We start from the raw sequence: 21,265 nt of genomic DNA, 5'->3' as shown, positions 1-21,265 counted from the left end.
ACACTTGAGCTTGATACTCCGGACTCGGTAACTGATGATAAATGAAACTCAATTCCATATGCTGGGGAGTCACCTACACACTACATCCTTTTCTGGAATGAGGATGTTCATCTGCCATCTTTGTTCCCAGATAATTTATCACAAATGTTTTGCATTAAGACACAGAAGTGGTCTTTTTTTCTTTAAGGATAAAATTTTACCTGTGTTGGTGCACAAGTACTACTGAAAGTAAGTTTAATCCTTCTGTACCTCAGAAGGAATTGTAGCTCAGAAGGCTGCTGTAACTCAGCCTTGGTTTGTGATAAATTGTGCACTTCTCATACTCCATAGACAGTTTTAAAGGGTGCTAGTTGGGTTGGGCTCTGAACTTATATTAAAAAAAAAAAAAAAAAGGCAAAGACATAGAAGAGGATTACTGGCCCTATATGTGTGCATGTAATATATACTGTTTCCTTTATTTCAGCGATTGGCGAATCTTCAGAAATCACAATTAGGTGATAATAAAGTCCAGAGTAAGCAACAAGACCGAAGCAAACAGTTAAGGCTGTCTACTTCCAACAACAGCTTAGCTAACACTCCCCAGGAGTACAGCAACGATCTGAAGTCATTCCCATCCCGGAGTCCTTCACAAGGGGATGAAGAAGATTCTGCCCTGATTTTGACACAGGACAACCTGAAAAGTTCTGATCCTGACCTCTCAGCCAACAGTGATCAGGAGTCTGGTGTGGAGGACTTAAGCTGTAGGTCCCCAAGTGGGGGTGGCTGCTTGCCTAGCGAAGACAGCGGCAAGGACTCTGATGAGGCTGTATTTCTGGCAGGCTGAAACACCTTCACGGCAGCAAGGATCCAGACGAAGTTGAGTCTTACACAGTCTGGAATGACATCTTTTCATCAGATGAAGAATGGAAGTGGTCTGTAGCCTAAAGAAATAATCCAAAGAAAGGGAACTGTGCAATTGTGTAAGTAAAGATCTAAGCAGAACAAGCTCTTATTAAGACATAGTGCTAAAAAAGGTAATATCTGCTGTTATATTTAGTTAAGCTAATGTGATACTTGTTTTATCAGTGCTGTACATAATTATTCCTTACTTTGTACATTTCCATAACTATTTATTGTACAAGATAATAGTTCTTCTCCAAAGATGTGAAATTCCAAAGTACTCTCTTACAGAAGGCTGAAGATGCATTAGTGTTAGCCTTACTGGTGAAGCAGTCAAAACTTATTTTTGTAGATCTCTTCGGCCTTCAGACATATATTCTTCACTGCTTGTTTTTTTTTTTTTTTCACTAGAGGTGTTAAATTTTGAAATCAGACAATTATTTTGCATATCCTCCTACTAGAATTCTTTACAGCAAAATAACAAATGGACATGCTGGGTAAGGGAACAAATGGAGCTTTGATCCTGATTAAAAAAATCCTTTAGTAAGCAGTTTCTGCTGCTGCATCCCATTTGTACTTGGTCCTCAAGCAGTGTTGAAAATTCAGTAGTTTCTGTGACCAAAACTTCAAAGGAATATAACAATATTCACACAGCCTTTGTGCTAAAGCATCCCTTTATAACGAAAGGTACATTAGGCAGTTTACTCTAGCCTCTTTATGTTTTGTTCTCAAGTTTTTTTCTATCTTACTTTTCTTTCAAACCACCTACCTAAAATTTTAAAGGTAGTGAAATCACAAATTCTCCAGCCTATTCTGATTCCTACTTGAAAATGTTTTATTTGAGTGGAAGTGAGCTACATATACAGTGCAGAGGAAAGAGAATGTAAAATCACTTAAAAAAATCACTTATGAAAGCATCGCTCTGAATTCGTAAGTAAAGGAAGGTTATGCCCATAAAGGAACTGTTATAAAGAATATTCCTTCCAAATTCTGTTGTTCAAAATAAACTAACCACTAGCAATCAGTTTTTCTGTCTTCATACAAAATTTCCCTTTTACTATTTGCCAAACTGAAGAGCATGGTAATGCTAATTTAAGAAAAGAACTGACTCAGCATTTACCAGAAAGTTTAATCTTGTTATCATATTTTAAAGAATGTATAGGAGTAATAGTTTTCATAATCATCGGTACAGAAGTAAACAACTGAAAAATGTTTAAAATTTGGAATGTCTTGAAACTCACTAAAAAGGTGGCCAAATTAGACTGCAATTCTTCCAGGTTTCTTTTTTATTTATATTAAGTATTAGTTAAAGCAAGCAGTTAAAAATATAGTTCACATGGCTGCTCTTACCTGCTTGGAGACAATGTGGTATTGAACTCTAGTAGTCAGGTGGTAGTAATGAAAGTTTACTTTGCATTTCACATTACTCCTTCAAATACAGACTTACAGACAGAGATATATTACATGAATATGCCTCAATTTAGAATTGCTAGATTTTATTACATTTATGGAATGGGTTTCATTCTGTGAACTTACATTATTAAAAGTGAGTATGTAAACTTCAGTATTATTAATATCCTCCTAAGGGAGCTGCTGTCTTTGAACAAATAATTCCTAACAGCAAAGTTTATCTTATAGTGGAAAGGGCAGATCCTCAGTTTGATAAATCCCTATAGCTCAATTCAAATAAATACAACTCTAAGGTATACTCTGTTGAGAATCTAGCCTTCTGTTTTTAATCTTTATGAATTTTTAATAAATGAAATCCCAGATTTTAATTGCACTTTTAAAAATGTTTTGTATTTTGAGCATAGCCTGTAAAATTTATGTTATTAGAGACTTTGAATGCATTTTCTCAAACTAAAGAAATATGCTGCAAATTCAGCAACAAAAACAAAACACACGAATATTCTACCTAAAAATGAGCTTGAAAATGGGCAATGTTACTGCATATCTTTAAGAGATAAAATTATATATGACATTGTGTTCTATTAGACATGTCTAGAAATAAATGCAGAACAGTAAGATACGCAAATTCAAAGCACTGTCTTTGTTTAGCTTATGCAACTCCTTGTAACTAGCTTTACAACTAAAATATTCTTATTAACATTTTCTTTATTAAGCCTTCACTTAGCAGCCCTCTGTGATGTGTCTTTCAGCCTCTGAAATTTTGCATTAGCTACTACTGTTTTCACTGTACTGCATGTATTTGTGGCATTATCAGGCTAATGAGAAACACTTTCAAATAAACACTTAGGTGTAATTTAATTTTATTTCACACCACTGAGTGAAACAAAGGTTTGCTATCCTGGTTTTTGTACTGTAGTTTTTCATTTACTCAGGAGTCACTTTGCCACCAAGAACAAGGGATTTTTCTGTCCTCCCTACTTTGATACTTTAATCCAATAGTTTTAATCTGTGGAGGAATCTACAACTGATAACTAAGAAAACCAAGACTCTCATCAATTGTGTTAATTATATGGGAGCATGTTACAGCCCCGTATTTATTTTTTTTTAGGAAATGCAAACAAAAAAACTTCAGAAAACCATACTGATTTCTTGTAGCCTTGTGCTACAAACCTTTGCAAAGTTGGCATAAGCCCACTGTAATTTGAAATACGGCACAAATGAATGTAGCTTAACTGCTGGAGGCCTCACTAGGTTCCAGCTGGTCTTTAGTATGAAAATGTGCCTCTAAAGGACACTGAAGGCAATGGGGTCACACAACAGAAGCCTTCTCTACAGAAGATCACTATTTGAAGCACAGAAGGAAAACCTATTCATTAGCTGCTTTTACTGGTAGGTCCGTACAAGAGAGAAAAAGGCGATAAACTGCAAATGGATTCTGAACGTCTGAGAAATAGAATTAAAGTTGGAGGGCACAACTCAGAGCAAATAATATCATTAAAAGTATGAAGAGAAAAAGAAAAAAAAATAAGTAAATGAAGGGAGGCAGGGAAGGAAAGCTCTCTGTAAGATCAGCAAGTAAGGCAGGGAACCACATTCTTTGAAGACGGGGCAAGCCAGAGCACAAGTTCACCTAGCATAGAATGTTTAAGGACACAAACTAATAACAATTAAGCCCCAGCAACAACTAAGAGAGAGCCTTTGCAATGAAGATAAGCATGTCATCACTGTTAACTAGCTAACTTGATGCCTTTATGTAGATGTTGCCCTGATCTACACACAGAGTTCTCAAGTAGATCACAAACACAGTCAAGGTCAGGGGCTGTTTCTGGGTGCAGGCTGAAGGCTGAGTGCAGCTTTTAGGTTGGTCGGTCACCCTTAAGCTCTGTAGTGCAGAGACAGGTAAACACCACAGTGACTCAAAAATCCTCCAAGGACAGGAAAGTCACTGACAATTCATTTGGAAAGGGAGTAACACGTGGTGGGTCAACTTATCACAGTACTAAGACTCATGAAAAATCTGCCAAAGATCTAGAGCCAAGCGTATTGCAAAACCTGAATTCAGAGAGGCCAGAAACACTGTCAAAGTGGGACAATAAGGTAAAATAAGCATTTAATCTATAATATTTAAATTGCCAGTAAAACACCTGAAACCAACAAATCAATTAATGCTAAATCTTAAAATAAAATGTAGTAGTCTTTTAATATAAATTATTCTGGAAAGAAGCTAATGAAACCTTAGAGGTCCACCAGAATCGTGACTGAGTTCAGGCAAGGACTCACTTTTTAAGTCTGCTGGTTGCCAAGGTGTTTTATATGCATTTATTCCCTTTGTGGAGACTAAACAACACAGTTCTTTTATGTGAAGTATTTTCTTATTATCGATATACAAGCTTTCTTCATAGCTTATTACTGTGTGATGTCTACAAGGTGTCTGACCAAAATAAGGTGCTTACAAAAGACAGAGATCCAATATGGGTTTTCAAAGCCTGTTTCAGTGAAGGTGGCTCCAAGAATTTCCGCTACTGAAAGGGTTAAACATGGAAAGCTCGCATCACTACTCATGAAGATATTAAGCTTTTCCTTGAGTAGCTTACTGCATCCATTTCCAACATAATTCTGTATCCACCCAAGAAGTCCTGCAATGTCAAATGCCCAACCCTATCTGTAAGTTAGATGATTACAAGATATATTAAAATCCCAAAGCCTTTATTTGTAAGTTTAGCATTACAGCATTTACTGTTCAGAATAATGACACAATTAAGGCTGATAACTTTGTTGTCAAGAGTTTTAATTCAGTTTGACCTGAAGGTCTCTTAAATCTCTCTTTCAGAAAGATTTATGGTAGTCTTTGAAGGGAGTAGTAAGAACTTGGACATAAATAAAACTGTAAGATTTCTAACTTATACATTTGGTCCAGGTCCAATGCAGCGAAACTGCAGGAGTATGTACACAGTAAATAGAATTACAGTACGTACTGCTTAGAACTGACTTTGCCATAACAGCCTCTTGCTTGCAGTGGTGGCTAGCACAGCAGAGTGCCTCATCAGCAATTTTGCTGATGACACAAAGCTGGGAGGAGTGGCAAACACGCCAGAGTGCTGTGCAGCCCTTCAGAAGGACCTCAGCAGGTTGGAGAGATGGGCAGAGAGGCCTTCTGAAATTCAGAAAAGGCAAATGAAGAGTACTGCACCTGGGGAAGAGTATTTCTGGGCTCCTCAGTACAAGAGAGACATGGAGCTCCTGAAGCATGTCCTGCAGAGGGCAAGATGATGAGGGGACTGAAGCACCTCAGTGATGAGAACAGGCTGAGAGCTGGGCCTGTTCAGCCTTCAGAAGCGATGACAGAGAGTGGACCTCATCAGTGTCTGTAAGTATCTGAAGGCAGGGTGTCAAGAGGATGGAGCCAGGCTGTTCTCAGTGGTGCCAAGCAATAGGGCAAGAGGCAACAGGCACAAACTGATGCACAGGAAGCTCCACCTAAATATGAGGAAGAACTTCTTTATGGTGCAGGTGACCGAGCAATGGAACAGACTGCCCAGAGAGGTTGTGGAGTCTCCCTCAGTGGAGATCCTCAAGAACTGTCTGGATGCAATCCTGTGCCATGTGCTCTAGGATGCCCCTCCTCGAGCAGGGAGGTTGGACCAGACAACCCACTGTGGTGCCTTCCAACCTTACCCATTCTGTGGTCCTGTAAATTAGCAGTAAGATCAGGTATTGAAATTAGGCAAACCCCAAGCTCAATTAGCAGTTACAATACAGAACACACTTCACCCCCCCAGACTACTGCAACATCAGAGACAAGCCATCTCCTTACTCTTATTTCTTGCTCACTGAGTTCTCTTTCCCACTTGGCAGAACACCTGAGAATGACATAGTGCAAGGCTCCCAAGAAACAAGTCATTGTACGTAGCCTGTTGTTCCCCATTGCTTAAAAGTTCACTTGACACATTTCAAAAGCCTTCAGAATATGCATCTAACAGCAGCTGCCATTCTCTTACACTTTACAGAGAGTTGTTTAAAGGTGGATTTAGACCTACACTCCATATTTTGGTAAAATAAGGTAAGGAATGCACTCAACAGTGAGCTACCAGCATGCTAGAAGCGAAAAACCTAACTCTTGACAGAGTGTTACCAGTGTTCTAACTAAGTCTTCTGGTGAATATGCAACCAATGTAGGACTAAAGATAAGAAAAAAAAACAAACCACAAGGAAAAAATACAAACCCGCACCAGCTTGGCCTTTAAAGACCAGAAACAGGCTGGATTTTCTTGGATGTGATGGGATTCCTGCAGCTAACCCAACATATATAGTTGCTGAATACAGAGACTTTTGTGCTTCTTTTCTAGAGGATGGGTTTGTGTCTGCAAAGAGGTAAAAAATAAGGGAAAAAAATCCAAAGAATAGGAACAATGATATGAGAGAATAGAAAGGGAGAAAAGAGGAGACCTTAAAGTCTCATATCCCTGAACAACAAACACTGAACTAGCATTGAACAGTGACAATTTCTTCTAGACTCCACTACCACTAGAAAGACTCCATGGAGAAGTTCTGAATTTGCAAATTGGCTAAAGTAATATCAGAAGAACAACCGAAGTGTTCAGAACTTGTACTAGTTTGAGAAGCAAATCCCCTGAAGGTGACCTGGCTAAAGAGTTCAGTGGCAGTAGAGCACCATAATACAATGACACAACATTCAAGATGAGGAGGCAGATGAGAACAGAAACCTACCATTCCATGCCATTATAAAACATATAAAGAAGATACTGGCCCAATATAGCAAAAGCACCAGATGTCTGGTCATCTGTTCCTTTCTCTGCTTACAAGGAAGAAACAACAATAAAAAACCAGTCCTGTACAGAGTTGTGAGTCTAGTCTTTAACAATAGCTAGATCCTTAGAAAAAGATCAGAGACAACTTATACATCCAGCACAAAAACAGATGAGAGTTTGCCAAGAAGGTAACAGCAATGACTTAAATCTAACTCTTCTCCAGAGCTGCAGAAATCATGCTACTCAGAGACAAAAGTCCAGAACCACTTGGAAACCACCATGATCTCATTTCTAACTAGGACTTTAGTTAGCACATTAGCAGAAGTGCTATGTCAATATACAAGAAGCACAGTTTTTGGAAGAAGATACTCTAAAATTATTGCTTAACCATGGCACTTATAAAGTGTATTTTTTTCAGACACCCAAGTATCTTCATTTGGTCCTATCAATTCTCACCAGATATACCCCCATCCTAAAAGAGTCAGCTTACCAGATGCAAGATTCAGTCACTGAAGAGCAGAATTAAATCTCACTTTCAAATTCTATCCCTTCCCTTAACACAGCACACAATGCAACTCCAACCACATTAGTTTCTTTCTTAAAATTAGGAAAAAGTAACTATTTCCCACAGAACTTTAATGATAGTTTTTGTAAAGTGCTTCTGAGTTCCTCACATGATGAACATATTCATATTGCATAGAACAGAAACTGGGAGGTGACCTGATTATTAATCCTCTATGTACAAAAAAAAAAAAAAGAAAATGAAATGGTCAGATGAAAATTGTGTTTAATTATAGTGATGAAAATTGTGTTTAATTATAGTGATAGATACCAAGCCACTCCTGAAATCAGTGCATCAGTGCTACTAAGCAATGTACAAAATCTAAGCAGAGATCATTTATTCTATTTTGGTTCCAATATAATTTGTTCCAACACATTCTTTGCTTAATCCCAATCTATTTATCCAAAACACAATAAAGGCTACACTTAGTTTTCTATTATTACTTGGAAGTAAAAAACTTGTCCTTCAGTATTTTGGCTTCAAGAAAAGACAGCTTGTGAATCCACTGACCATCTCAGTTAAGAACTTCTTCAGTTTACAAAGTCCTATCAACACTTATCTCAGAGTCTTCCACAGATCAAGCCAAATCTATGTTTAAAGTTCAGAATACAAAAGATATGAATTATGTTTTTATAAAAATGTAAAAAGCTAGTCAAAATTACATGTTTAGATATTTAATCTCTGAGGAATGGAGTATAGCAGCAGGGAACTTAAATATAATAAGAATTATCAATAAATACAATAAATTAATCCAAAGATTGCAATAGAAGGATTCTTGAGTACAATGAGAATATAAAGAGACATCCTAATTTGTACAAAAACCATTCCAACTTTGTATACAATCTCTTCTATAAATACAACCATATAAGATGAAATGCTTATTTGCAAATAATAATTATTAAAAAGTGTGCTTTATTGGGTTTTTCATTCATTCTCTTGGCAGGTGTAGTTTGCGGGAAGTCTGTAAAGACAAATTTCCATAGTTAGATATTTTAACTCCTCCAGAAGTTATGTTTTAAATACAAATAACAACAGATCCATTACATACTTGATTTCCATAGCATCATTAGAACACTAAGCACTGTAACAAATCCATCTGCAGTTACGCAGAGTGGAACCTTATGGTAAATTGCTTGGAGAAAAAAAAAAAAGTTTACCTATAGCGGAGCATGAAATTGGCTGTGCATTGCTATTGCCTGTTGAAGTTTTTCCTCTTTGGCTCGTCTGCAGTGGCACAGCTACAAAACAAGAAGTACAAGACTGAATTCTGAACACAATTTTTTGTAATGCATACCAGTTTCTCTTTGATTATTTAGCTACTTTGCAGACTTTTTAAAAAAAGAAAAGCCCTCTGACCTACCTCCCTTCATTGTTCAGGCTGAACAATGGTCTATATTGGTAACATTATTCCATCCACAATTGCTTACAAGAGGATTGTTTGTAATGTTATTAAATGAACTTACTAGGCATCTTTACAGAAAGGTACACTGTCTGCTAAGTTACTTCTGTTACAGCAAGAATGGTGTTTTTTGAACCTCAGTTACTTATTCGGTGATAGCCATCAACAAAATAATTCGTTTAATAAGTTTAATAAATTAAACATTAATGTTGTTTAATACAACACGTCATTTTATGTTGACCTTCCAAATTTGAAATTTACCATGTGGCTATCTTCCCTGTATCTGTATATGATATTCAAGAAAGTGGCACAAAAATATTTGCAACATCGCACAAATAGGAGACCTTTGCACTCCTGCCTTAAAAATACGTGCCTTCGGAATGTATATTCTAAATACGCTGATTATATTCTAAATACGCTGAAGCCAGTTAAGGATAATTTTCTCTTCTGTCAAAGCTCACTAAAGCACTGTTCTGTATCACAGGACTGCTCAAACTCTAAGTCCTAAATTTATTTATGTGTCGTACATATCTCAGATTAGAAGTATTTGTATATTACATACCGTTCTCTTCTCCATGAAACTACTAAGAAAGTCATCTATTTCTGTTTTGCCTTCCAAGAAGTCTTCTGCAATAGTGTCAGACTCCTCTTCAGCTTCATGGGCAGCTACTTTAAGTCTGGCTTGCAGAGCACTTGGACTGCAACTCTAAAAAAATAAAAATTCCTATGTAATATTAAACTGTCCATCCCAAGTTGCATTTTCAAGACTATGTAAATATGGAGTATGTGGATAAAGCATTATTATTACATAAAAGCCTAAGTGACCACATGAAGCTTCATCTCCAAGAAACAGTATAGCTTGTTAAACTAGAAAGGATTCCAAGTGAGAAAAGTGTTGCAAGTTTAGGTCCTGATACACAGTCATTCTCACAAATGTATAAAGCTTTTCAGTTTTTACCCTACACTGTAGAAAGCATCCAGCTTGGAAATGTAACAGGTTCTGGAGTGCATGATTTCTCAGTAGAACTAGCGTTTCAAGTGTCTTCAATAAACACGGTCTACTTTTGAAACTCAGTTGTGAATCTGAGAAGTATAAAAAGGTAAAAAAGCACTTACTGTTCAGCTTTTAAATACCCTTCAAATGACTGTGGAGAGGAAGACAGGGAAGCAAAAAGCACCTACTCAAGAATTAGATGGGCTGCTAATCTACACCAGCATACTCAATTTTTCTGTTCTTATAAAACCTCAAAGTTAGATTTGCTGATTTGATTTAATGATGGTTAGGAGGCTGAGAGCTGGAGAGTTACTACTGAATTTTTCTGCTTTTTTCCCATACATGCTATATCTTCATGTATTGATGTTTGCTGTGCTCTACCTGGTATCTCCTATTCTCTGTCCTTCAAAGTTCCAGACAAGTCTTTTTACTTGTACTGTGAGTGAATTTTAGCTGGAAGGGTAGGCCAAGCATCTAAAATCTATAAATATCTGAATTTTGCAGTTTTGTCTCTGCACAGACACTGGATGTGAATCATGTTCTGATTAACTGCTCAAACATATTAGAGGAAAAATAATTGTATGCAATAAACAGAAATAAGGTAAAAAAAAAGAAAGGTAGTACAGAAGTGGGATATTACATCCTGTTCTTAAGTGGTTTCTTACAGAAATAAGTTTCTCGATGTGAGCTACCTACATCCACTTTAAAGACAACTTGCATCACATGGAAAGGAGGCATTAGGAGACAGACTACTCTGATTTTCCAGTGAGGAAACATTTAATACTTTTAGATCATGTATGAAATCATTCAGTTTGCTGTCATACAACCTTTTTCATTGTTATTTTGTATTTTGTTACTTTGGGGGCATTCTGAAATTCAGGTACTATGAGTGCTAATTTGATGGACTGTTGTGTTCTCAAGTGACAAGTCTTGCAAATAATGAAGATTTCAGTGCAGGAAGTGGTTTGTGAGAGGTTACATCTTCTAATGCATAGCCTAGTAAACATACCAAGAAATTATTTTCCTTCTTTGAAATACTTTCTGAAGTAATAACTTTACCTAGTTCGTGCTTTTGAATGTGCCGTTCAATAGCATTATCCAACATATTGCCCAAAGTAAGTATACCCAGTGAATCACAGAATTTAATTTATAAAGTCACCATTTTTGACCAGTACAGCCTTACAAGCTTACTATGTTAAATGAGTACCAAACAAGCCTTCTTTAAAGATCATTCTATTCTTAAAACTGGTTTGGCCCAGGATTGTACTTAATAGCTCTAGATGTACGTCACTCTCTTCTTCCAACTTTCCCTCTATCATAGCATTGAAAAAAACCAAAGAAACCCTCTTTTGCTTTTAACCTGTTTGGTACACCGTCCCATTTTCTTCATACTTTATATGAATCTATTTCATATAAAATTAGAGTTAAACAGAAGAATGTTCTTAATGGTTAAAGATACAAATAAAACCTTCCATTTTATTGAAGTATTCTTAAAGGATAACATATAGAAATTATACCTCACTAAGTTCATGTTGTCTTTGCATCTTTTTTTCGAAGGCTGCTTTCATCTGTGTAAGTTGTTCATACTGGAAGGAAAAAGAAAAAGAACATTTTCCCCTTGAAAAATACCAAATATTATTGTTAATGTTTCTGAAAAAGATTTTATTGCTCACTTACTTTATCCAACACTGTCTGTCTTTTTGCCTCAAGACTAGGCTCCAGCAACAAGTTTTTTTCTGTAAAATAAAGTCACTATTACTACTTTTTTTTAAGGATTCAGTTCACAGCACAAAGCCACAGATGACAACATTTTGAAACCTTACTTGCCAGCTCTTCGATGCTTTTCACTAACTCATCTCTATCAGTAATGACTTGCTTCAGTTGTGGTAGAGCCACAAATTGTTCCAGTAACACCTCCTCTTGCTCGTTCATACTGGTCAGCTGCGATATGCTATATTCAAACAGAACAGGAGTAGATTGAAATCTAACAGCAAACATCACATACAGAGTAATTCACCTCTGTCAAAACTCTGAGGCATTTTGGGGGATTTTACAGACACGTGACACTTGACTACAACTTCTTTTTTCCCTTTCTCCTGGATTGTGGTCACTACTATATGCAGGAGTAAGCTTAAAAAGCAGCATGTTAAGAAGTATCACCCATGTCAAAGCTTACTTGCTATAAAGTGCTTTTCAATGCTATAGTGGGTTGACCGTGTCCAGCTACCAGATGCCCACCCAGCTGCTCTCTCAGTCCCCCTCCTCAACAGGATAGAGAGAAAAAGCTCGAGAGTTGAGATAAAGACAGTGAGATCACTTACCAATTACGATCATGTGCAAAACACACTCAGAAAAATTTAGCTGAATTTACTGTCAATTACAGTAAGAACTGGATGGTGAGCAAGAAGGACAAAAACTAAAACACCTCGCTCCCTTCTTCTCCAGTCTCAGCTTCATTCCTTCATTCCCAACTCCTCTACTTCCCATTGCCTTCTGCTCCTTGGGGCAGGGAAGGAATTGTAAAGGTAGCAGTCAGTCCATACAATTGATCTCTGCTGCTCCTTCCTCCTCTCACTTTTGCCCCACTCCAGTCTAGGTTCCTCTCCACAGACTGCATCAGTTCCTGGCAGGGGAGACTACTCTAGTTTGGGCTATCCATGTCTGCAGTTTCCTTCAGGGCGTATCTGCCTGCTCCAGTGCGCAGTCCTCCACGGACTGCAGTGTGGGTATTACCCCACCATAGTCCTCTCCATGGGCTACTGTCCTGCAGTGGATTTGCTGCCAAGCCAGCGTGGCACTGGGGCCACCCCTGACCCCTCTCACAAAGGCCACCCAAAAAGCCCCCCAGCTACCAAACCCTTGCCACCTACACACAATACATCTATTCAGAACAGCTGCAATACCATTTGTCATTTAACTCAACTATCACCACGAGAATCATTGAATTTTAATCCAGTCTTCTTGAAAGGACCAGGCTTGATTAGAATATTTTGTTTAAACAAACAAATTACACTTCCTGCAAAACTGCTAACTTGCTGCTATGTAATAAGGATACTGTTAGAACTTACAGCTGATTTAGGTAAATCAGATAAATTAAGCTGATTTAGCTAAATTAAACCTTTGGAAGGTGTCAAAGGAAACAAAAAAAACACCCTGAAGTCCTTCTTGCTAAAGGTCTTCTCCTTTTCAAAAGGCCAGAGTTTTCAATCGCTTAACTATGACACCACCATAAAGATGTGAGATCTGAAGGAAACAAATTTCCTAAAACCTTCAGAATTAATATCCAATTTGTAATCTATCCCGGATAACTGATCTAGGAGGCTGTCTTGTTGGATCTGAGCAAACTGCAGGGAACAATTGCTAATAAAATTTGTTTGAATTGTGATGAGATGACGAAAGTATTTGTGCAATATGTATATAAAGTACTCAGATGTAGAAGTGATCTGCACTGGGACACCTAGCACAGTTACCACCTGGATTTGTCTAACCCAGCCCACCCTGCACATGCTGAGCTGCTCACAGAACAGTCCACTGCTACCCTGCCCCACAGTCCTTTTGAATTTAAGAGAATGTAATTTGTGAACCAGCCTCAAGCTGTCCCATTTCCTCTTTCAAAAGTTACGCTGACTGTATTAATAGAAATTAAGTCCCTGGTAAGGCCTCAGAAAACAGTAGAACACTGACAGTTAGGAAACATAAAAATAAATGCTCTTTTTCCTGGTGTTGAATCAAGAAGATTAGATTGAAAGAAGTAAATAGATTAGAAAACCCTAAACAAGCAGCACATTTGAATACAAGGCTGGCTTACTTTCTGACTCCACAATTTCGGTATGTGGCAGTTCTCCTATCTATAATTTTTATAAAAATCTCAGTAATGTGTACAGACTTCTGACAAAGATCAGACACAGACCAGCAGTAACTGCCTTTTAATAACTATGGAAAGTTTAACTACCTTCTGAAAATTTACCTTAGTTCTGAGAGTTCTGGAAAGGTATCAGGAACATCAGGCATCTTGTAAGTAAATCCATTCTGGCCAACCTAAATGTAAGTTCAGAAATGCTTAGTAGATTTTTGAAGAGCAATTTCTTGATATTTAACCTGCTTGATCCAAAACTGGAAATGAATGTTTGACAGCAAGAAGAAAAGCAGGAAAAGCGGTAAGAAGCAGTACTACTAGTCTCTGAGCAGAAGGCATCTCAACTCAACAATGGTAACAAAATGCTCGGGGATGTTTGGGGAGGCATGTCACAAAAGATGAGTCAGTCCTGGAGGCAAATAATTCTGACTTGCCGTGTCCTTCGTTTGAAAACAGTTGGGCGACTGAGGAAATACACGTGAGTACAACTCAGAGAAGTGAGAACAAAGAGATTGACATTTTGATCTCTTTCATGTGGTTTTTAAAGCTATAATCCCTCAGAAAAAGAAGGTTTTAGACAAGGAAAAAGCCTTTGTCTCCATAAAATGGAGAAAATTTGAGTTTCACAAAGCCAGAAAAGTGTCTTCAAAGATTAAGAAAACTTTTGTTTCTAAAGACAAGATTTTATTAAAGACTAAATATTTACATACAAAATTTTTAGAGGAAATAAAAAAAAATTCCTTCCAGAGTTCATCAGAGAGAGGGGGTTTGATATACGATATACACATACACGATAAAACTCTACATATAAAGGCTTAAGATTGCACCTTGCCCTCATCTGACAGGTTCTGGGCAGCAAAGAAAGAAAAAACCAATTTCCGTGGTTGGAGAAACAATTACAGCTGCACTATGGGAGAGTGCAGCTCCAAAAACCAAATTTCTCTATATTCAAAGATATTTAACATAACACTAGTTTCACTGAAACTCAGAAAGACAAACTTGTTGCTTCGACTTCAAGTTCCAAAAATCTTTTTTGTCAAAGGCAAAATGCTTTCCTAACACCAGAAAAACAATGAAGTGCAGTCACACAAACTGCATCCTTGAGTTTTGTGGCAATGCCCTGTGTGCCCTCGAGGGAACTTATACTCAGTGTCTGACAGCTTAAGCAGCAAAACTCAGAGCACAGACCTGAAGCACAGTTTCTGCTGTGGGAACAGGTAGTGGCAGATCAGCAATCAAGCCGTAGGAGGGAGCAGCAGGCTTGTCTGTAGTGTAGCTTGAAGAAACTGATTCAGCAACAGGCATGGCTGCCATTGTTCTATTTGTTTCTTGAGGTGGGTATGGAGGAAGAAATGGAAACCCCTGAGGAGCAAAAGGAGGCATCCCAGCTGGTTTGTTGAAAAGGCTAAAAACAAACAAAAAAACCCCACAACCATGAGCAACCAACTGCTTACAGCACATTTCTCATCATTTGAATTATAATTACTACACCACATAAAAAATATGACTGAATTTTCAGATGACCATAAACTTTGCATTATCTGTTCTGAGTTACTTCCAATGTAATAAGTCTTCTTGTCTTATACTGCAATATAAAACTCCATTAAAATACATTCTTATAGAGCAGCCAAATAGACACACTCTTAATTGTAAGAAAACTGCTTCACAAAAATTTATGAGAGCATAAATTTAAATTGTTTCCATCCTGAAGTTGTGAGAAACATATTTGTGTCATATATTAGTTCTTATTTATGGTATAGCATTTAACAGTTTGAGCAACACACACATAGTTACTTCTAAATAACAGGAATGATTATTTTTAAATTCACAGCTGCAGCTGCCTCTAATCCTAGTATCACTGAGAGCCACAAGAACCATAACTGTACTGATAAAGTTGGAATGTCTCAGACCACTTTTGCATATTTAATGGAATTCTTTAAATGGCACAATTTATGTTGCACAGTTGTGCAACAGAAACCGCCATAAGCCTGGGAGGTTATGAACAGAATATGAAAAAACACAACTGCTCAGATTATGATCTATAGCAAATTCCAAATTTTATCTGATAATGTAAATATTCTTTTTCGAGAAAACAAATATAAAGTTACATCAGCAAGTTGATCTAGTTAACTTCAATGAAATTTTGTGTTTCTTCTCAAAACAATCGTGTCATCAAGCAGGCACAAGAAATTGTGCAAGCACAGGGAATCTAATTTTCATAATATATCCACTACATTATTCCAGTCCCTGCCCTCCTAATAATTGGTTTAGTCTCTTATTTAAAAGTTAAGTTAATACACATAGTTCCATTCATCATGTTGATAGATAACTTACTATGGAAATGATGTTGAGCTAGGAGCCAGGACCGGAGGATTCTTCCAAAACTCATCCAGTAAACTCTGAATAATTTTTCCGAGATCTGAGTGCATTGTAAACTGGTAAAAGTACAAAACAAAACCCAACGCAGAAGAAAAATTATGTCTGGAATCAAACAGGTCCAAAATGTGCTGAACTTAACTGTTTATCATACCCACACAGCAGTGCTGGGAGCTATTTCAGACATATCAGCTACTGTAAACTGTGTATGCATAAGCTCCAAATAAAGTGATAAAGCATCCCAGAATTGAATAGAAACTAGAAGTCTTTTGTATATTCCATTATAAACGGAGAGTCAGTGAAGTACAATATTTCTGTTGAACAATCAAAAAAACCCCACCTTAGTTGCCAAGTTACATTTGGGAAAACAATGAAGGGGTGGGGAGACCCAAGGACAAAGGCGTTAATTGCCTTCTGAAAGAGTCAGAACCTCTCCCCCACCCCAAAAAACTACCACATCCTTGTTGACAAAGAAAAGGAGAATGAACAGCATATTAAAATCCTGAATATTCGAGCTAAAACCCTGACGTTGTTCTAATAGGATTAGGCTGGAAAGAACTATGTTACAAAACAGTCTTAAAGCATCCCTCTCCTTTATTTGGAATACACTGTAGAGAAAAAAACCTGTGCTACTGATACTGACAAAAAAAATTAATAGGAACTTTCTAAGCCATAATACTAAAATACTTCTAGATATATGGAATGCTCAACTCAGTAACAGTAGCAGTAAAAGCATAAACAGTAGTATACTGAACACCTGAATTTTTGTTTGCAGCCCCCAAAACACAATTTGAGAGAGATTAGGATCTGTACTAATCTTTTTTACAAGGAGTATTAGCAATAATCTAGTGTGACATGTATTAAAACTTCTGTTAACAGTAGATCTGTGTGAAGCTACAAATTATACATACATTACTTATTAATGGACTGGTCACATATACTCCCTGCTTGTCCATTAAATGATGTCTCACAGGTGGGAAAACACTGATGACTGGCTTTTCCTGAGGAAACTGAGGTGGAAGCAAGCTGCAAATACAAGAATAATCATTACTACAGCTATATCCCATGAGAAAATTCGTGTAAGAACGCTTATTATGCAAAGAAAAAGTACTATTAATTACATAAACTTACTTTACTACAAGAAGAGTTATGGAGAAATACACAGTGAATGAAGCACACAATAAGATTATTCAATTATAAAATTAGAAGTCAGACAGAATATCAGACTTCCACAGAACTGAAGAGAGCATTTACTGGGCAAAATTGCAGTATAGCAATGGAGTAAGTATGTCCATGGACAAAGAAAAAGCTGTAGCATAACGAGAGTATTTTCAAATACAAATGTTATTACTACAAATACAATGCAGTGTAACCTGTAAGAATAAGCCAAGTCAGAAGGGCAAGGTAATAAAAAACTTGTGGATAGAATACCATCAATATTTGCCACAGCAAAAGCACCCCCCAAAATAAAGGCATGGGAAATGTTACCATAAATCACTTAAGTTATGATCCAAAAGCCTCACTGGGGTAAGAGTTTGGAGTTACAGCAGACCAGTAAATTACTAATCAAGTTTATTTGCAGTTGTAAGGGATTCAGAGTCAGAAACCCTCAAGTGTTGTCCCCTAGTTACCTTCAACTATAAACATGCAGCTATCTTTGGAGCTGAGCACAGCAAAATACGCTTTTGCTCTCAGATGAGCATTTGCATCTTGTACACGACCAGTTTCACTCACATCACTACAACACTAATACAAATCCAAGTTCCTGAAATTAGTTACGAGCTGGGAGCCACTTATGTTCTACTACTACTTTTTTTTTTCTTTGAGAACAATTTTAATATTCAGGATGTGCATAGACATATCTCACTCTACTTACATATTAATATTAATTGTCAAGTTGTTTACAGTGAATGGCAGTCGATATTCCACATCTTTCTGAATTTCTGCAATGCTGTCAAAGAAGAAATGGTTAGCATCCAATTAACAGTCAATATAACAGCTTAAAGTCTAAAAAAACAAGCATGACCTCAGACCTTTGTACTTAGTTTAGTTTTGAAAAGGCCCGTAAGAACAAAATTGAAAATCCTGGAATAAGTTAATATGCTTCAACACACCACACTGAATATTAAGATTAAAGTGAAAAATAGGAGGTTCAACTTTAAAACCTCATACAGGATGACAAGCAATGGAAACACAGCAGGAGAAATCACACTACTCACTGTTTTGACAACAATCTCAACTTACTGGCTTAATTTAGGGCAAATGTGTGTTAAGAGTGCTTTGTATCTTTCCAAAGCATTATTTGGACACAGAATTTACGACTCTAGCTTTCAGAGCTTGGTGAACAAATGGGTAAGACATGAACTTAGCTATGAACCTTGCTTTCTGCAGCCCGATCTTATTCCTCTCATAGACAACTCAGTATCTGCTCTTGCCCTGTGACATCACATGTTTGAAGAAAGTATCAAGTATCTTCACACATGAGAATTCAAATCAAGTGCTCTAACACCACACACCAAAATCGGCACCTCCTCATTCTTAACTGAAGTATTCTCCCTGGAATCTCTCACACGCATTCCTGCCCTGTAATCACCTGTCACACTTTTTAATAGCCTGCTGCAAAATCCTTTTGAGAAGGGTATCTAATTATGCTCCATTCACAGGCACAATGTATAGAATCTGAGGAGGAAGATGAGGACACGGGGCAGAAACAAGAAAACCAGAACGGCATGGAGCTGATCAAATGGTTATAATCTCCCTTATGGAAAACCTTGAACTAATCAACTTAGCTGCCCCTTCCCTAAGTGGGAATGGGTACACTGGAACTTAACTTTGGCTAGAACAACAGCAAATGTAAAAAAACCCTCTATTTAAATACAAAGACTTTATTTCAAGCTCCTCAGTGGTAGGGACCCTGAAAAGGAAGTTTAGCTGCTTTACTTAAATTAAGATCACACATACCTGGACTTTTATGACCTAAGACAATACAAATCAAACTTGAATAACTTAATTACCTATGCCATGACAAGAATTTTGAGCATTTCAGTGAGGAGCAACCAGGATGAATAACAATAACAGCCAGGATAAAAAACAATAAATTCATAGCAAAGTAGACTTATCGGACAAAACAAACACTAGAATGACATTTACTTAATCACTGCTTAGGAAACAGTGCTGCTGCAATGCTTAATGCATATTCCTATCCTATAGATCTGTGCTGCCACACAGTTCACGAGCAACCACATCAGTCCCATCTAAGAAAAAAACCTCTGCACCTTTGAAAACTTGCTCGACTTCCCATACCTTTTTAAAAGAAAATAATTTGAGGTGGTGCTATTCAGATTTGTTTATGAAAACTGTGCACTTTGTCAGAATTTACTATGCTTGCCTGACTTTTGGGTTTTAATTATTTTACTATTATGAAGAGAGATCAGACAGCTAGTTTACAGGGCTTTAAAGTTACATTTGGGCAGCTATCATGTCTCTACCCCTCATCTCAATTCCTGGCTTCAGGGTCCATTCCCTCTCTGCCTGTGCTTGTGCTGGTACGTGCACAAACAAGTAACAAACCAGTTCAGCAACCTGACAAACACTGATCACCTTTTTGGGGTCTTAACTCAGGATCAGCTTCTCTTCCTGCTAGGAAAGAAGTTCACTTAACTGCTGCCTGCCCACAGAGATAGCTCCTTAACAAAGTGAACTCTCAAAAATATTTTCAAAACTGGCTCTGAAAAGAATTAAGTTTATGCAAGCAACAGTATTTAGAATACTGTCATGTTTATGTTCCCTGTGTGATAAATATTAGGATGGTGAGCTATTTGCAGTTATTAAACTTGGAAGTATCTCTTCCTTCCTAGTCCACTCTTAGCCTGAGTCTGATATGATAGAGTACACTCTCCTTCCTCTTTCCTGATTGTTTTGGAGGCACCATCTATCATTCCAGTTCTACAGACGTCCTAGGAAGCCGCGTATCTGTAGAATGCTTACTTCTCTGAAAATATAGCTTCAAATGCATGAATTCTGAATCACCTTTTAAAATGTTAATAGTTTTGAAAGACTACGAAAAATGGAGGGCAGTATGCCAAGAGGGAGTACCTCAAGATGAAAGAAAGGGGTTTGGTTCAAAAAAGTGTGGATATTGAACAGGAATAAAAACAAACGGCTTCTACTGGGTATATAAACAAAAACAGTCGCTAAGGAACAACATGTTACCAGCAAATTAGCACCGAACCTCAGAAAAAAAATAGTCGGTAGAGCCTGTAGGGCTGCTACGCCACTGCAGACAGGCCACTGTGACACGCAGCTCCTTGGCAGTCTCTACCTTTTAGTGTCAACTTCTAAAGAACAACACTCTCACAACCAGCTCCCAGAGAGGGTTTTATCCCAAAGCAGTCTCCACGTCTTTGTAGACTAAAGCACTTAGCTGGCTTTCCGGTCAGTGGCCGGTGTCCCCGGGCACGGCGACCCGCTCCCGTCCCCAGGCCACACCGCCGCCAGCGCGGCCCCGGCAGACAACCCTGCTTTCGGCTTCCCGGTGCCGCTCCCCGGCCGGCCGCGGCCCAGCACACCGCACCATAATAGTCCAGCTCCGCCCCGGGCACAGCCTCCTGTTTACCCAGCACGGCCGCGGAGTCCCGGGCGGTGACGGGGGGCGCATCCCCCCGGTGTGCGGGGGACGACGCACCGCGCACACCGGCGGGCCCTCCCACCCCTCCCCCCCGCCGCGGCCACCCCACTCACGAGGCGTGCGCGGCGCGCAGGGACTCGACTTGCCGCTGCCGCTGCTGCTGGAGGCCGGTGCGAGCGGGGCCCGCGGCGGCGGAGGAGGAGGAGGAGGAGGAGGAAGAGGCGGCAGCGCCGCCGCCCTTGGCGAGCGGGAACAGCCAGTTCATGGCGGCCCCGGGCGGCCGCGAGGGCACCGGCGGCGCCGCGCGATCCGCACTGGCGGGACGGGGAGGGGAGGGGGGGGACACGTCACCAGCGCGCGACACCTCCCGCCCCGCCCTCCGCGGCGCGGCCG

General features: G+C 38.6%; 2 protein-coding genes across 3 annotated transcripts in view; one reads left to right on the top strand and one right to left on the bottom strand.

The window, feature by feature from the left end:
• MTMR7 (myotubularin related protein 7) overlaps positions 1-3,157 on the top strand; it is a 44,350-nt gene extending 41,193 nt beyond the window's left edge. Inside the window, exon 14 of the mRNA XM_050337602.1 lies at positions 464-3,157. Coding sequence (XP_050193559.1) covers positions 464-823 — 360 coding nt within the window. The 3' untranslated portion in view covers positions 824-3,157. The remainder of the gene's footprint in view (positions 1-463) is intronic.
• VPS37A (VPS37A subunit of ESCRT-I) lies at positions 425-21,199 on the bottom strand. Of its 2 annotated transcripts, none has more exons than XM_050337608.1 (12): positions 20,986-21,199; positions 18,122-18,196; positions 17,157-17,271; positions 16,204-16,304; positions 15,058-15,274; positions 13,981-14,051; positions 11,837-11,964; positions 11,691-11,749; positions 11,531-11,599; positions 9,582-9,725; positions 8,778-8,858; positions 425-8,581 (listed from the first exon to the last, which is right to left on the bottom strand). In XM_050337608.1, the coding sequence occupies exons 1-11, from the start codon at positions 21,135-21,137 to the stop codon at positions 8,778-8,780; spliced, it is 1,212 nt and encodes a 403-aa protein (XP_050193565.1). In that variant the 5' UTR covers positions 21,138-21,199; the 3' UTR covers positions 425-8,581. The 2 variants fall into 2 exon arrangements, with proteins under 2 accessions (XP_050193565.1, XP_050193566.1); XM_050337609.1 differs by having other exon boundaries at positions 425-920.
• Between the last annotated feature and the right edge of the window lie 66 nt (positions 21,200-21,265).

Source organism: Myiozetetes cayanensis, unplaced genomic scaffold, assembly GCF_022539395.1.
Source record: "Myiozetetes cayanensis isolate MyiCay16 unplaced genomic scaffold, myiCay2020 scf7, whole genome shotgun sequence".
Lineage (NCBI taxonomy): Eukaryota > Metazoa > Chordata > Aves > Passeriformes > Tyrannidae > Myiozetetes > Myiozetetes cayanensis.
Note: the sequence above shows the minus strand (reverse complement) of the source record. Positions and strands in the feature narration are given on the sequence as shown.